The 16,987-nt window shown below is 43.4% G+C and overlaps 1 protein-coding gene across 3 annotated transcripts in view; it reads left to right on the forward strand.

Moving 5' to 3' along the window:
* Positions 1–225: 225 nt before the first annotated feature.
* The window catches only part of cux1b (cut-like homeobox 1b), a 62,284-nt gene continuing 45,522 nt past the window's right edge, over positions 226–16,987 (forward strand). Inside the window, exon 1 of one of the 3 annotated variants that reach the window (XM_040009261.1) lies at positions 226–362. In XM_040009261.1, the coding sequence (XP_039865195.1) occupies positions 300–362 (63 nt within the window). In that variant the 5' untranslated portion in view covers positions 226–299. The remainder of the gene's footprint in view (positions 363–16,987) is intronic. The other 2 variants (XM_040009262.1, XM_040009263.1) reach the window with 2 other exon arrangements.

A 16,987-nucleotide genomic window follows, 5' to 3' on the forward strand; every position in this document is an offset into this window, starting at 1 on the left:
GCTCATCTGGCGCTGAACAACTTCGCCTATTTCAGCGCGATAAAATTAGGAGTAATTTAATGCCGATTCGCTTGTTTACCTGTAATATCTGAATGTTGATAAAATGCTATTTAAGCAATTATAATGGCGTTATTAAGGTGACACTCCTGGAAGGTGACTCCGCTCCGTGAGCCAGCTGCTGCAGGGGCGGGTAGCGGATGTGATCCGTTCCGGGTGTTCCGGCCGCCCGGTCCTCTCCACTGAACTCCAACCCCCGCGCTCTCTATCAGCATCTCATTCCTGTCTCAATATGTCTCAAGATGGCGGCCAATGCAGGATCGATGTTTCAATATTGGAAGCGCTTTGACTTACAACAACTACAGGTCAGTTCAGCCTCTGTTTAAATCGCCTCCGCTTCTTTTCGTTTCGGCCCCCTTGCCTCTTTCGGCGGCCGGGTTTCGGGTCTTTTTCCGCGACCGCCTCGGAGGTGTTTCGGAAGAGAATTCAAGACCTCTTCCTCACATTGATGAAAGTGGCTCTCTTGCTGATCAGAAATTGATCCTCTTTGTTCAATTCAACATCGATCGGACACTGCAACTGGGCAAGCCGGGGCGACGCCGCGGGGATGCGCCGAAATAAAAGCCAAACGGCGGCGCTTTAGCGGAAAGCTCACGGCTGGCTATCTTTATTGCGTGTTCTTCAACTTTTACCGGAGCCAGTAGCCGTAGTTAGCCCGACGCTTTAGCCGTTGTAAGGTTGGATAATTTCGGAGGGGGAAAAATAAGTGCGACTTATTATACGGTGGCGCTGTGGTGACACCAACCGTTGAGACGGGCAGCACAGACACACAACAGTGTTTTTAGTTGTGTTTTCCCCCCTCTGCTTTTAACTGTCATATCGGTAAGTTTAGTTGAAAGCGGACGGCAACATTAGCAACCTTATCGGCTAACGGCTGTGAAACAGTTTATGTTAAAGTCGTGTCAGAGATTATGCTTGATGAACTCGTCTTTTTTTCTCTCGGTTTCCCCTGACGGCAATTACACACACAGTGAGGTTTTCACAGACGTTGCCACGTCTGTGGGAAGTGGACAGGACGGGACAGTGTTTGTTGACGCGACGCAATTAAAAACACGAACGTTGGAAATGTGATAGATCATGACCTTGTGATTATGATCAACTCCCAGAAATGTCCCAGCCTCGCACGCTCGAGCTCGCTCGCGCGCGCACGTTCGCTAATCTCGGCGTGCACGGAGGAGATAGATCCGTGGCACAGGAAGGGAAAGAAAGAAGGGGGGGGGGGTACGAGGAAAATATTGGGCCTTATTCATTGCGTGAATATAGCCTGTGTATATTAGAGCGTGTTTGACCTATCACAAGACGTGTAGACAATGGCACTGTTGTGTTTTCCCGTGGCATTTTACATGCATTGCTGAATTTTAAATCACAGTTTTATGAATATTAGTAGCCCCAGTTGCCGTCGTCATTAACATAAAGATTGCATTATGTAGGCTTGGCCCAATTGTTCATACATTTATTTTGCAAACCGCACGGGCTTTGGGGTTTAAACTTTTATTTAGGTCATGATGCCCCTATGACTGGGTAGACAAAAGGACAGTGAACAAGTCTTCCCAGCGGGGCTTTGTGTTGCACTTACGCCACATCATCAAGGCTTCACTTCTCCTATTTATTTGATCCTGTTCAGTCCTCCTACTCATGCCCCCTTGTTCATGCATTATGTAAAAAAAAAAAAAAAATTGAGACTGCTTTCTCTTGTCTTTCCTCACTATCTATCTCCCACCCCCTTCCTGCTCCCTTCCAATCTTTCGCTCCTTCTCCTCCCTCCCCCTCCCTTCCTTTTATATTTTTTCCCCTCTCTCTCTCCTCTCCTCTCTCTCTCTTTCTCCTCTGGCCCTTCACCCTGCTTTCACCTATTCTGCCCACTCTGAACTGGTGTGTGTACGTGTGTGTGTGAATTTGTCTGAGATCAGTCTTTTTTTCGTAGATTGACTGCCAGCACGGACAGTGAAGGCACTGCCAGCAGCCAGGACATGAAAAATGCATCGCATAAGTTTGTGATAAGGCCCTGGGTAATTATGGCAAAGGCCCCTATCACAAGCGATTAGTCAGGACAGTGAATCTGAGCGTGTGCAAAAAGGCTGGCGGTTGGCAGGCCTGTCTGCAGGATAGGAATCAGTCGGAGCTGGTGTGTGTGTGTGTGTGTGTGTGTGAGAGAGAGAGCGAGCAGAACATTCACTGTCTATTATTGATGACATCTTATTTACTCTCCCTCCCACTGAGAGGCTCCTAGAGGAAAGCCTTCAGATAAGGACCTTTTTCTTATCCATTTTATTTCTTCTTTTTGGGAGGATAATGTGGGGGTTAGCATGATATGATCGTGGTCTACACACGGCTCTGTCAGCCACTTGCTTTCGAATTTGCTTTCCTCTCCTTGTAATCGACGGGCAGTTCGCGCCGTACACTTAGACTCGCAGCCTGATTTGTCTGTGCGAGAAGCACCAGCAAAGGAATGTTTTCTTTTCTTGTTTCTTTTGATGATGAAAATCCAACTCAAGCTAGATGTCAGTAGCTTTAAGCCATCATAGCGTGTATTCCTCAGGCTCCGACTGCTGATGTTCATTAAAATCCTATTTGATCAGTGTGTCCCATTCCCTGTGTGAGAAACTAGCTAGGTGGTTGTTACAGGACAGAGAGTGCTTTGAAACAGCACAGCGAGCTGTTAACTTGTCTTCTCTGCATGCCTTTTTTTCTCTCTCTCTCTCCCTCTCCCTCTCTTCCCTCCCCCCCCCCCCCCACCAGCACCAGCACCACCACCACTACAAACACAAATGGGTGCAACAGTGATGCTTTTAGCAAGGTCTTGCACACTTGCAAAGTGGATCAGTGATTCAGAGATGATGGCAGGGTGACAGTGAATTACAGATGGAGAAGGCTTTAACGTCTGTAATCCCTGTCCGTCCATTACAGAGTTGAGTTTCTTTAGAGGGGATCATCACTCTTCTCTCCTGTTGTTTTTTCCTTTTCCTTTTTTTTTTTTTTCTTCCTTTTTTTTTTGACCCAGTCAAGCAGTTTGCTGGAACATTGCGTTTCTGCTTGAGAGCGGTGAGAGATTGCGCTTCATTACAGGCGAGCCTTAATAAGATATGAGTGAATAGCTGGGCCTATATACCTATGGTTTGCGTATTTTCTGTGAAAGCGAGGAAAATTAGGAACAGACCATTCTGTTATACACAATTCCCAATTTAGGCCTAATAGCCTACATCTCACCTCATAACATTTCCTGGAACAACGCACCCCCAGAGCCATTTTGAAAAATAGTTCACTATGTTAGCGGACAGCTAAATAGTGACTTGGATGAAAGCTGATATAGACCCCAGTTCTTATTCACCACCTCCTAATGGGTAAATTTTGGAAAAGGGTTTTGTAAGTTGATCCCAGAGCCATGGTCAGTGGCAACCTGAGTGGTTTAAATCTCTCAGCGACTGGCTCGCTGTTGTCTGCAGGAGTTTTAGTGTTAATTTATGAGCTGGTTGTCTGAACTCACTGGTGGGATATTTTTACCCCTCTGTTGCTGCACAGGCTGGGGGAGCATAGAGGAAGGGGGGCATCACGTCATGCTTTTACTGTAGCCAACCGCTTCTCTGCCCAGTGACAAAACCTGGCATTGGGACTGAGGTTTCACTGTGTGTCGGTGGGTGGTGAGCGACTAAGCATGAGTCAGACAGAAGGACGAGTGCATGTCAGGTCTTTGGGCTGTCCTCCGTCTACTCTGGTGGGAAGCTTTGTCATCTTACTTTCTGAGAGGTTATAGTGTAAACGTGTGGAGACAACAAGGTGCAGCTCTCAGAAAAGTCAGGGGGAGGAAATAAAACTCAAACTTCTCATGGACCTTATCACTGGTTAATTCTCAGCAGAGGCCCCTACTCCCCAACTCCTCAGCGATTACGCGTACGTCACTCTCGGGCTCGGTTTTCTTCACCCTCCCTCTGAATCGAAGAGACGAGTGTCTAGTTTAGATTCACTTCATCCGATTTATTATAAATATTAAATGTATTCCTGCATGAGAGGCATAATCTGACTTTTTTTTTTTTCTTTTTGTTTGTTTGTTATTTTAACTTTGGCAGGGTAAATGAAATTTGGACCAGTGTCATCTGATGTTTGAACAAAAGATACAAAGCACTTAACAGGAGTCTAAAAATAGGGGCAGCCAAACAGATGGAGTCAGCAGCTCTCAATTCAGGCTTTATGCAAAAGTGCGCACCAAACAGATTTTTTACCTTTTTGAAAAAGTCTCTGCTATATAAAAATATAACCTCATGTTTTTGTGTTCATCTTTGTCATTTTTTTTCCTCTTTCCATCAGAAAACCAAAAACCAAATGAAATAATTGTCTCCTTTATAGTAATTCCGTTGTGGTACTACGGTTTAATTACATTAAAGTTCAGTTTTGTTTAACCCAAGACAACATTTATTATGTTGAAAACGTGAGGTAAAACGGAAAATCTGCTATGATTTGAGCGCAGGGCGTGGATACGACATGAAAATGTTCACATTTCCTCACATTTTTTCTTGTTTTTCTTACAACAGTTATGCCTTTGGGGGTTAATATACTCCCTGGTTTTTATAGTGTTAGTTTATGAGTGTGTGAGGTATAATTTCTGAATATTAGGGAATGCATTTTTACCAATCTCTGTTTTTATCAGTGTGTATTCAGCTCAAACACTAAACTACTTAAACGACGCAAATAAATCACAAAAATAAGGGTGTCAATATATTAAAAAAGTGTTTTCATACATCAGCAGTAAATAAAATCTCTGTTATAACTCTTTGTAGGCAATATGTTTACCAGCTCAGATCAGTAGCTTGCACCCTTAACAGTATCACTGTAAAGTTTGGAAGCTGTGATAATATTTAGAGAAACTTTATCCAGGATCAAAATGTGGGCCCATGTAAAAATCGTCCGCCTTCCTGCTTTTTCTTTTTCTTTTTCTTTTTTCTTTTTCTTTTTTTTCCAATGCATAATACAAAAACTTACACCCAACAACCAGCAGCAAGAGCATAAGGGGGCAGTTTGCAGAGACCTATTTTCAAGTGGCAGGCATTATTTACAGACCCACTTGGAGTCTCTCTCACCTACAGCATCATAGAGTTTCACCGTATCTCATGACAGAAGCATCCATTATCGCGCTGCTCTGTATTCCAGCAGAGAGAGCAAGGGGCTACTGTGAGCGGACACTTCTCTTTAGGCTCGCTGTGGAATATACTGGCTCTTTCCACTTGTTCCAGGATGATGCCCACTTTATTTAAAAATCAAGCGCGCACTTGAAACGGCGCCTCAGAGGCTGATGTATTCCTGCAGAGTCTGGTGTTCATCTTGTAATATTAAGCCTAAGGTTTTCAGTAAACAGAAATCCTGCATTCCCGAGAGGGAAATGCGTCTTGTCTTGAGTTTGCTGCGAAAGTCAAAATGCAGAGAGAGAGGTGAACACCGACTGGAGGCTTAGATCCACTTTTATAACAAAGCAGTCCACTCATACCCCTTTTTTTATATGTACTTACATATGTTTTACATACCTCCCATATGTTTTTAATGAGCTAACCTTCATGACGGTGGCCTGATGTGATGTTTTTACATGCACGTGACCTACAGATTGAACCTCATATTTTTAATGTGTACCTGTCAAACAACATTTAGGGGCGCTACTGTAAAATTCTTTAAATCTCCTCCATTCCCTGATCTTCTATCATTCAAGTAATTAATTGTGTTTTTTAGTCTTTGCCTTACTTTACAATCTCCAGAGTCATTTTCCACTCCACATGCAATAAATGAAGATTACAATTAAGCGTGGTAACCTCAGAAATGTGTGGTGAGAACCCACCCCCCGTGAATAATGCTTTTGTGAAAAAACTGACTTAAAGCAGCTGAGGAAATCTGAGCTTTTAGAAGCTGTTTGATTGGTTGTTAAGTAGCAGATTTCTGATGACCCGGCAAGAAGCGTCTGGGTGAGATTTGAGGCATTTCGAAGAGTTTAAACAAGATGTTAACATGGAAACATAAACAGAGGCAGCAGACCAGAAAACGAAATGGAGTCTCATTTCCACAAGGTACCACAATGTGATAATTTAGCCCAACTGCAGATGGTCACACACTGGGGGCCATGTTTTTTAACGGTTTGACTAATGTAGTTCTACACGAGTGTGTCAAAATCAGTTTCTGCAGCAGAGACTCCAGGGTTTTTCCTGCCTCAAAGTGGGCCTTTTCGGGGGGGGGTGACTCCACACAGAAGCACGGCTGGTGTACATATATTTAATGCAAAGAGTCTGTGTTGCCTTAATCTAGAACAGACTGCATTTTCCTCTTATTTTTTTTTTGGTGTTTTAATAAATAAAAACCTACTTTCATCTTGAGTAAATAAATCCCCACTTAAAAACCTAAAAACCTGTCACGGCCCTGGCGATTTTCTTTTTCTTCTTTCTTTTGGATTAAGGCCAAAACCCCGTTACTCTGTGGCCTTCGCTTGACTGCTGTATCCAAGCTATTGGTGAACCACTTGTCCTACCTAATTTTAGTGCTGTTTATCTCACTGTTATCAAGGCGTCTCGGCTAAATAGGGTCTGAGGAACCTTATGCAGACCTTATCCCATGTCAACCCATGACACCAGTATCAGTGTCCTGTTAGATCATTGACCATAGGTATTGAATTCTAATAGGCCTATTGGTGTGTCCTAATGGTCCAAGTATTGAATTATGATATTGGCAAGGGCTGATGGCCTCTAGATTGAATTATGATATTGGTATGCTGCGGGCTAATGGTTCTCAGTATTGAATTATGATATTGGTGCACTTTGATGGTGAAGGGATTGAATTATGATATGGGCAGCTATCTGCTAATAGCTCACTCTGTGTAATTTTCAATGTCAATCATGGCTTCAGTTGCTAGATCCATAGCCGGCCCTAAGGCTCAATACATCAGTGGAGTCAGGTGGGAAAAGCCTTCACCCTTTAGACTCGGCTCTCACTCCAATTTACTTTCCGTTACAGTCTCCTTTTTCACTTTCTTATTCAGTCCATCAGGGGTTTTGTTGCTGGACTCATTGCATCAATCTAAGAATAGGTGTAGAAATTTATTGTTTTTCTTTTCTGTACACTTTCTAGCCTTTATTCTCCCAGAATATGAGGGCTAGAAATGGCATGTTTTAATAAGGAGCCGGTTATAGATGTTAGATTAGGTAAAGAGTTTTATTGATTGCCTGTCCCTCAGTAGCTGTGTGTGGATTTAGGCTCTCTTGTTTTTTTCCATGCACAGTTTTATGTTATAAGGCCGCTAATGTTTAAGTAATGGCTCTGAATATGAGCTAACTTAATTTCAGTAAGTGTCCACACCTTTGCCGTGTTTGTGTTGAGCTCATTCCCATTTTGGTAGTTTAAAAGCAACCAGAGCTGCGATAGTCCTGCTGCCAGCTCACGGAGTAAATGGACGGCCTGCTTCTGTGTCAGCCCTCTAAAAATAACACAGACTGCTGGCTGGGCTCAGCAGAAAACTACCACCGATTATGATGATTCAACTACCCTGTATTCACAGGTGCGTGTGTATATATATGTGTGTGTGTGTGTGTTGCATGGGGGTGGGTTGTGCTTAACAAATGGTTTTCTGCATTTGGTACAGTGTTCACTGGTTTACTTTTAGTTCTTTCTTAGGTTGGCAAAACTTTTATTCAAGTCAGGAGAATTTGTGTGCTGTTGAGGTGAACCACAAAAGAAATCTTTCTAATTTGAGTCATGTTAATGAAGTGAAAACTTTATTTATAGTGGACATCAGTGGATGCAGTGGGTCCTTGCTACTTTAACCCTAGTTAAAGGCCGGTCCATGGCTTTGGGAAATTGTATACGAAGAACGTCCTGTATCTGCTAAATTCATTGAGCGTCCTCAGACGGTACGTTAACCTCTTTCTGACCTTTGACCCGAGCAGCTGTCTGACTGGAGTCAGGGTTTGGATGAACTCTGACCCTGAAGACCCCAGTATGACCTGGGCTGTCTGACTGGCCTAACCTTTAGAGCTAACAGATGATGACTTCACCATCTGTCTAGCCTCCTTGAACTTGAACTTGTGTGAAAATGGGGGTGAAAAAGAGAAGAGGAGAGAAAACGGTGTCACAGTTTACGCAGGCGGTTTTGCTGCCGCGTATCTGTTTTAGTTTTAAAGCTAAATTACCGAGGTGAGAGGTTTGAAACGTTAGGCGTTGTTTAGCTCTTTGCGTATAATTTGTGAGCTCCTGCTCGAGTTGGAGGAGTCTGTGTGCCCCAGTTAAAAATCATAAAATTGGCTGTACATTGCTGAGCTTTTAAAAACGGGGGTGGGAAAAAATAAAAGTGAGAGTTGCCTCTTGAGGAAGGGGGAAGGGACTGTGTTTAGTAGACACAGGCTCATCCGCTGACTGCTGTCTGACCCTGAGTTCAGTGGTATGGTTATTAATAGGCCCAGAGGCCTCAACTTCCAGGAGGCCCTCTGATCAGCTCCAGATGTGGAATGAGTGAGGACAAATCTACGCTAGCCTATCCATGTTTCACATGAAGCAGAAAGTAGGAGAGATAGGCATTTGGTGCGACTGATAAAGAGTGAGTGAGGGAGGGAGGGAGGAAGGGAGGGACGGGAGACCTTTCCACAGCAGGAGTGTGTTTTGTGAGTCTTTGTTTTCGCGTGTGTGTGTTTTTTCGTTTATTACACTCTCTGCCCTCAGACCAAAAGACCATAAAAACGTATGGCATCACCATGGCGACCATAATAACTACCTATAAAACAGCGTGTAAACTGTGAAATAAGACAAACAGACCAGAACAGCCCTGGCTGGCTGACTGAATGGCTGCCTTCCGCCATAAAACTATTTGAGAGCCAGACTGAAGGAATGCCTCGGAGGCTGCTGTGGCTGTCACGACACATGAAAGGATTAGGCTCTGTGTTTTATCTCCTCTTTATCTGATGGTAATGGATAAGCTGAGTGTAGCCTATCATCTGACGCTTGGGCCGGGGGTTTGATGTTTTAGTAGGGTGACGGTTTGTTGAGTTGACCGCTTTGGTCTATTGATTGCTGTTTGATGGTTTTGATATGTAGGCTGTGTGGAACAGGTCAAGTCTTTTATGCAGTGAAGGCTCCAAATAGCTTTTAGCTGTCCTTCACTCCCCCCATTACTCTAGTGGTTCGTTTGATGTTTGGATCAATCAATAGAAAGAGCCTGCGCTCTTACACATGCTCCATCCTACTTCCCACTGAGCTCAATTCCTCTTCCTTCATTGTGCAGGCTTTATATCACATTCTCTCAACACAGAATAAATGATATAATTACAACCCATTACTTAGCCTAACGCAAGCTAATTATTCTGTCATTACTGTAAGGATTAGCTATGCTCATTCTCTCTTTTGCACTGTGTTCCTCTGCCTTTTCCTCTCAAAAGTCATGCAAGCAGAACAGAGCAAACTCTTACTCATAAAGGCTGAGTAAGACTAAGCCCCAGGACATGTTCTGTTGACGTTGATTGTATAGACCATGGGTGTCAAACTCAGTCAGGACGCAAGGCCACACTAGAAAGTAGTGACAGCACAGACTGGACACATTAAAGAGTCTCGACATACAGATATGTCTAAACTAATGAGGCATTTTGATGTATGCTTTTAATTTATGCGAAGAAATCAACATGCTGCGTTTATAGGCTGTGGCACAGCTCACGCTGATGTGTCATCAGGCGTCTAGAAAATTACTGGATACAACAGATAGACGAGGCTAAATTAAAATGTGGAAAAAGGGCATCACGCAGAGCAGGGATTTAATGTACCAGAGGCACATGAGAGTGATGCACACCTTTTTTTTTTTTTTTTTTCTTTCTCTCTTTTTCTTTTTTTTTTTCTTCACTGTCTTGTAACTGTGCCAACAGTGCGAAGCTGCTCCTCGTCCTTATATGGAAGTCAAAGTGAATTACAACAAATCAAATAGGCTAACGAATTGAGAACAGATCAAATCTTAACTGAATTAGAGGAACTTTGAACACTGCTCCATTGTCAGAGCTCACAGACTTTGAAAGCTAAAAAGGTGTGGACGTTTGCACCGTTACACTGCTATCTTGCACCTGTGATTTTTTTTTTTTTTTTTTTTTATGTCATTATCAGGGTTTTTTTTTTTTAACCTTGCATATAAAACATTCTGGCTTCCACTGAAGAGGTTTGGGCCTTCCACCAACAGAAATTCACTGGGACTGTGATAAAAATATTTTAAGTGGGGGTTTAATCTTTCCAAGCTTAAAATACATTTTTATTTATCAAATTGCCAAAAATATCAGGGAAATGAACAGACTTGTTTTTAATTCAAGTAGCACAGGCTGTTTGCCTTAACTTTATGAAACAATTTAGGCGCAACCTGTGCCACCGGCCGTGCTTGGGTGTGTACTCACCTCTCCCAAATGGCCAGGTCCGAGCCAGGAAAAAACGCGATTATCCGCCAATTGTTGCTCGTACCTGCATTTGAAGTCATTTAAAGTAATGGCGGCACTCTAAAATTGTCGGGCCCCGGGCTCGTGTGTGTGTGCTACCGGGCCTGAAGAGCCACACTCTTCTTCCAGACTTGATTAATCCCTATCGCCCCTCTCCATGATCGCAGTTTCCATTTTTTAGTCCGTATCTGTGCACTCATCCCCTCCCCAATCTCCTCTCACTGGCACAGAATGGCTTCCTGGCAGAGTGGAGGCATTAATTCAGGGATGAGAGGTGCGATACTCTCACCCTCTCTCTCTTTCTATGTCTCTCTGGTTCTCTCGCTCTCTCTCTATCAGCGCTGTGTTTGTAATGCGTGGCCTTTATCGTAGCTGAAACAGCTCACTACCCTCTGATCCTATCTCAGATCTCAATATCCTAGCCGTTCCACCCTGTAAACGCAGGGATGAAAAATCTTGCCCTTTCACCAATGCATTACACCCTAGCATATCGCCATACCCCTCTCCTCCCATTGCACACTCCACACCACTCACCCTTTGTGACACAGGCCTCCAGCTAAATTCGAACTCTGCAAAATGAGACCAAGTGAGCTGCACTTCTTCCATGCCAGAAACCATCTTAGTCTCATTATATTTGTATTTAGGCTCAGGCCGGGCTTCTGAATCCCCTTGTCAGATGATAGGTCAGGCAAAATAATGACTAGCTCTCAGTAAGCTTCAGGAGAGTTAAGGCTTGGATGTTGGGGAGATAAAACAACAACCAGTCTCTCAGCAGAGAAACATGGATCAATACAAACGAAGCTGCGGTGTAAAAAGGCTGTTTTTGATCCAGGCTTGCGTCAGCATCGCTGAGGTGAGTCTTGACAGCTCCTGTGCTGTTGGTAGATATGGATCTGTGTTCAAAAAAAGGAGCAAAACGCTCAGGGACCACAAGCGTCTTGTTAGACTATGGAGAGTGTTAGGCTGACCCCCGCCCCCAGCCGCTCTGCACGTAAACACAAGAGACCTGCACACCGTTTCACAAAAGCACACACCAAAAAAAAAAAAAAAAAAGTGCTCCTCAGTTGTCAGTAAAACTCTTGTAGTGAGGAAAACTTTGTGGCTTTCACTCCAATGGGTGAGAGGAAAAGCAAGGCCCCCCCCCCCCCCAAAAAAAAAAAAAACCCAACAAAAAAAACCAAAAAACAGAGATTCAGGTAGATACAAGTTGCGTCTTCAAACTCTGTGTGGTTTTGTGAACACAGTATCTGCTGGCACATTTAAAGTTGTGCATCCCGCTATGTCAAAGGTAGAAAGGCAGACAGGCAGCCAGGATTGTAAGTCTCTTATCTGTGCTGCTGTTGTGCTGTGTTTTGAGGGGGCGTGCCTGTGATCTGTGATCATGTACCGTGTCGTTGTAGCGAGCGTGGCTGTCGCTCCTGACTGAGCTGCCACCCCGCGACTCCACCCCCACACACAGTGGGTTTGGCATACAAAACAGTCAGCCGCATAGGGGGTGGAAAGCTGTGCTGGGAGTTTGAAAGGTAGGCCTCGTAGATTTCAGATAAGACATCTTTCCAGACGCCTTTACTGTTTACTATCATAACCACATAACAGCCTCAGACATGTCGGAGATAAAAGGAAAGATTAGCGACTGCACTGGCAAGACAGAAAACTTCATCTCTTAAACATCTGTGTCATGTTGCCAAGCACAGAGGCAGGAAAAGGCTTCTCACGTTGTAATGAACACAAGAAAGCTAATATGTTTTTGTTTTTTTTAACAGTACCCTCCTCTGTAGTCTGACTAATATGGTGTTAATATTACTGAGAAGAAGCGGATGTATTTTTGTCTGTCCCTTTCTACGCCTGGCTCGAATTCAAGGGTGGTACTCCGTTAGATTAATGTGTAAAACATGCACCGAATGTGGCGCAGTTAACCTACATGGTGTTTGGACTAAAGGAGTAGTGGCAGTCTACTTGGCATGTGTGACTGCAGACGGGGTGTAAACAAAGTGTTTCTAGCAGTTACAGTCCCAATTATTCTACAGAGAAGGAGCTGAAGCAAATCCTTGTGCGCTGTTCTCTCCTCGGCGTGCACTCCTGGTCACCGTACGCTCCTGGCAGCACAGACGGCAGCTGCAGATCGACTTCACACTGTGTACATAACAATAACTTTGTTGTCATTCCACCAGCCTATCTGTCTCGTCATCGTCGGAGCGTGAGGGCAAAAGAAATTCCACAAAGTTTTGATACCTCAATTAAAGTGCGTCTGTCTCCTGTTATCTCATTTAGGCTGTAGTCAATATGATTGGCATAATAAGACATGCCTGATTGGGGCCTCCCATTTAATTAATCAGTCTCACTGTATCATCACCTGTGGCTCATTAGAGTAATTAGAGTGAATTAGTCAGATAGAAGGCCTCTCTCTGCCTGCAGACGAGTGGAAGGAATTTCATTAGGAGTGATGAACACACATACATACACCTTGGGTCTGATGGCCATTGGTAATGGGATTTGTTTACCCGTGACTCTTATCAGCGATTACTAATATTACCGCAGCGGTAGGATGGAGAGACGCTCATTTCATGTCGAGCGCAGCCTCTTCCTCCTCGCTGCGAACGTGGCTACCCGTGCCAAATTCCGCCGGGCGAACATGTTAGCAGACTTCCTCTTTTGAAACGGGAGTTCAAAAGAATGTGGAAAGACTGGGCTCCCCAAGTTACTGCAGCGGCCTGTCTGTGCATTCATGTGAGAGCACACGCGTGTGGAGCAGTGTGCAAGAGGCTTCTTGGCCAAGTCGGTGTTGAAGTCTCTCTAGGGAGTGTTGGCAATCTGTTCCAATCGTCTTTACAGCTGACCAGACGACCAAATGAACCAGGACAGGGACTGCTGCTGTGGGCCAGTCCAGCCAAGCCAAGCAGGGCTGTTACAGCAATCACACAGACATTACAGCCCACTTAATGCTCCCCTGCACAGACCACGTTCCTTCCTCGACTAAAAACTAGACAGTGCAGATTCAAAAATAGCGCTGGTGTTGTAATGAGCAGTTATAGAATATATTAAGTAGTTTTTTTCCCTCTTAAATGAAAAGTAAAATCTTTCAAAGTCGAGCCAAGGAGAGCCAGAGAGTGTTGACCTCAGAGGCTGAGCCTGAAGGCCCCAAACCCAGCAGTTTTTCATGCTTGATGGTTGTCTGCAGGCTGTTCACTGAAGTATTTACATTATCTAAAGGAAATGCATTTTCTTCTTGAGTCTTGTAATGCAAAATGTGGATTGTGTTCATTTACCAGGTTTTCTATCTTCACTTTTAGGGTTTTGTCTCCTTGTCAGACTAATTTGTAAGGTTTGTGTGTACGTATTATGTCTGTCACTGATGTCAAACAAGATAGAAGGAAAATCCCAGTTGAATGCCAGATGGCTTAAACCCCTGTAGAGAAGCCTGTTTTTAATTTGAAAAAACATTTTTGTAAACAGTAATCAACCTCCAAAGTTTTAAGCCTAATAAACTTTATCAAAATCATTAAAATAACATGTAGCGAAGCATTTTTTAAAATTTTGTTTAAAAAAAAATAAAAAATAAAAAATTAAAAAAATTTAAAAAAAAATTGTTTTTAGTGAAAAGGATAGAAACCCTGTGATAATAAATAGAAAACAGGAAATTTAGTTAAAAATATGCAGCATAAGTAACTGCAAGGATAAGACTTTTTAGATTTCTTTTATTTAGGATTTTTTTTCTGCCATGTTTGTCCTTTCTGACTTCTTTGTTCAGCTCTGAAACTTGCCAAGGCACTGCCCACTCCTTTCTGCCAGTCTGCACACGCTGTTGCTGTTTGTGATCGCTGTGGTGACTCGGATAGATAGTGACACATGTCACCATGCTTTTCATTATGAAAATGAAGGGTCTTCGTAGTTCTATTTAGCCATCTATTAATCTAGCTATCTGCTATCTTTAGTCAGGACGGTAACATAAACTCCAGAGTACATGCTAGCAAGTATCACGTAGCTGGACTGGTTAAGCACTGACAGTCCTAACTGCAAATAATTCAGGCAGCTCGGATGGTTAGAGTTTATACATTAACATTCATATTGTGGAGAAAGTGTCCACCTCTTTTAACCCTTGGTCAACAAGCTAACTTCCCAGGAAACCTGGAGATATGGTGAAGAGAGCGGCAGCATTTTACAGCTATGAATATATTTGCCCTATGGAAATGTGGCATGACAGTTTGACTCCTGTAGTCCACACCATCCAATGCGAGAAACTTAACAAGTTTGAATTCGATTTAGAAACAAAAATGAAAGAAAGAAGTGGACATTGGAAGCATTTTTTATATATATTTTAAGGAGGATGAGGGAATCAAAGACCTCACCAGTGTTCAGTATAATTTTTTTTTTATTTTCCACTTCATACAAAAACAGCATCCAGCCGAGAAAACACAGAACTGTTTGTTCAGTGTTTCACTAACGTGCTTAAACATGACAACTTCATGTGCAGTAAAACTGAGCTTAATATAGAAATGTTAATGGTTTTCTAGTGTGTGTGTGTGTGTGTGTGTGTGTGTGTGTGTGTGTGTGTGTGTGTGTAACGAGCAGGCAGCAGGGATTGTGCACTTTCCGATGTTACGCTCTATCAGCAAGATGAGTGTAAAGTCTGCCTGTGTCTGCTGATGTGGGCAGAGGGGTTTGCTGCATAGTCAAAACCTGACTGAGTGTGAGGGTCCTTTTTTATGTTCCTCCCCCCTCCTCTCTCTCCCCCCAAACTAAGACCATGCCCATAATTACTTGCCCACTTGGCACTGACTCAATCCTCTTTCATGTGTGATGTGTTTATTTAGCTTAGCAGTGAGAATTTTTCTTTTTTTGGAGCGAGGATTTGGTAACACATTGGGATATATGCAGGGTATTGGAAAGGGATTGGACAGAATCAAGGGCGTTGGAGATTGGCACATGACCTCTTAAAGCAGAGCCCTAGTGGAGGATTGTGGATATTTCACTTTTATGAGCACAAAAACGGATCTTATTGATCAGCTTAAATGAATTGATTGACCTACTTTGTTGAATTCCTTCAACACCGTTTTGCATAAAATTCGTGGACTAATGTGCATATCGGAATGCATCCTGAGAGCTCCTGTCAATAAAAAGACAATGTTGTTGCAGGATTTTTCTTCATCTGAGTAAGCAATACTATAAGCCCTGCGTTTACAGTGACTGTGAAAGGCTACAAATGAACAGCAGTGTATAACAAAGGAGCCATGCAGTGTGAAAGTTATGATCTCTGTAAACCCACATTTGAAATAAGAGTGGAGAAATGAAAGCAGTTGTAATGGGCTTATTCAGACGTTACCTACGCTCTGTCGGCCATCCATACTATTTCACATTTGCAGAATTCGCATCACATCATTGCAGAGGGAGTATTTCTATTTTCCAAATGTATTCCATGGGCCTAATCACACAGCTGGGATGATTAACAGCAACCACACTTTGGGGATACACTGAAATTTACCCTCGTTGCTGCCAATTCCAGCTGAATTCACATCAGGCTTTAAAATAAAATTTCAGCGAGTGATTATAGTCCACGCTGATCGGAAAAGCAAGGCTTCATGCATCATATCGTCGTCATATCAATTTGATCCTTGTATCTTGAACATACTGGGCCCTGTATTCTTGTTCCTGTAGCTAATCTTTACCAATGCAATAATTACACCACTGTTCATGAACTAGAACATTCAGTTTTTGACAATTAATTTAACATGATTAAAATTTATCAGGTTCCTCCTTTCATCAAGCGATGCACAAGCCTCTGCGCACGCTCGAGTTCACTAACAGATAGTGCAGCTGCTCCATGGCCATGGGCAGACAGGCTGCTACATCAACTGCTCTATGGGCAGCGAGAACAAGATGGCATGTAAGCAAGTGAGCAGTTTTTTGTTTTTTTTTTTCTCTCTCCCCAAACATCCTGTTTCTCCTGCATAAAATCCATTGCAGGGGACAGTCGACCGAATCCATTTGTTATACTTTTTCATGGTTTGTGGTTAAAACGAGATCACGGCTGGTCTGGGAATTAAACGTAATGCTGATGGAGGGGAAAAAAAATCTCCTAATTAGTTCTTGATCACACTGTTTCTTCAGAGGGTTGAAATTTCTTGTGTGTTTTTGGGGGTGGGGTGTATAGGCAAAGTGGGGAGGTGGGCATGTGTGCGTGAGTGTGTTTTGGGACCTTGTCAGCAGACTGAGCCACAAGGGCCCCTGTGGTAATGTGTGTATTAAATGATTAGTGCGTTAGTTAGCATAACGGCCCTTCAGCAGCGTTTAATCACTCTCAAGGGTGGGCGGCCTCACAGGAGGTGAATGGGGAGGGGAGGGGGGGGGGGGGGAGAAGGGGAGGCGGGGCAAAGGCAGAAGAGAGATTTAAACTGAAGAGAAGGAACTGCTGGTTGAATGAGTGAGTAGATGATCTGTAGAGAGTATGGAAAAATGAGGGAGCGAGCATGACAGAGAGCAAGAATCCAGCCGAAACATAATCCAGCAGCACT

The sequence above is a fragment of the Simochromis diagramma genome, unplaced genomic scaffold (genome assembly GCF_900408965.1).
Source record: "Simochromis diagramma unplaced genomic scaffold, fSimDia1.1 OVJJ01000344.1, whole genome shotgun sequence".
Lineage (NCBI taxonomy): Eukaryota > Metazoa > Chordata > Actinopteri > Cichliformes > Cichlidae > Simochromis > Simochromis diagramma.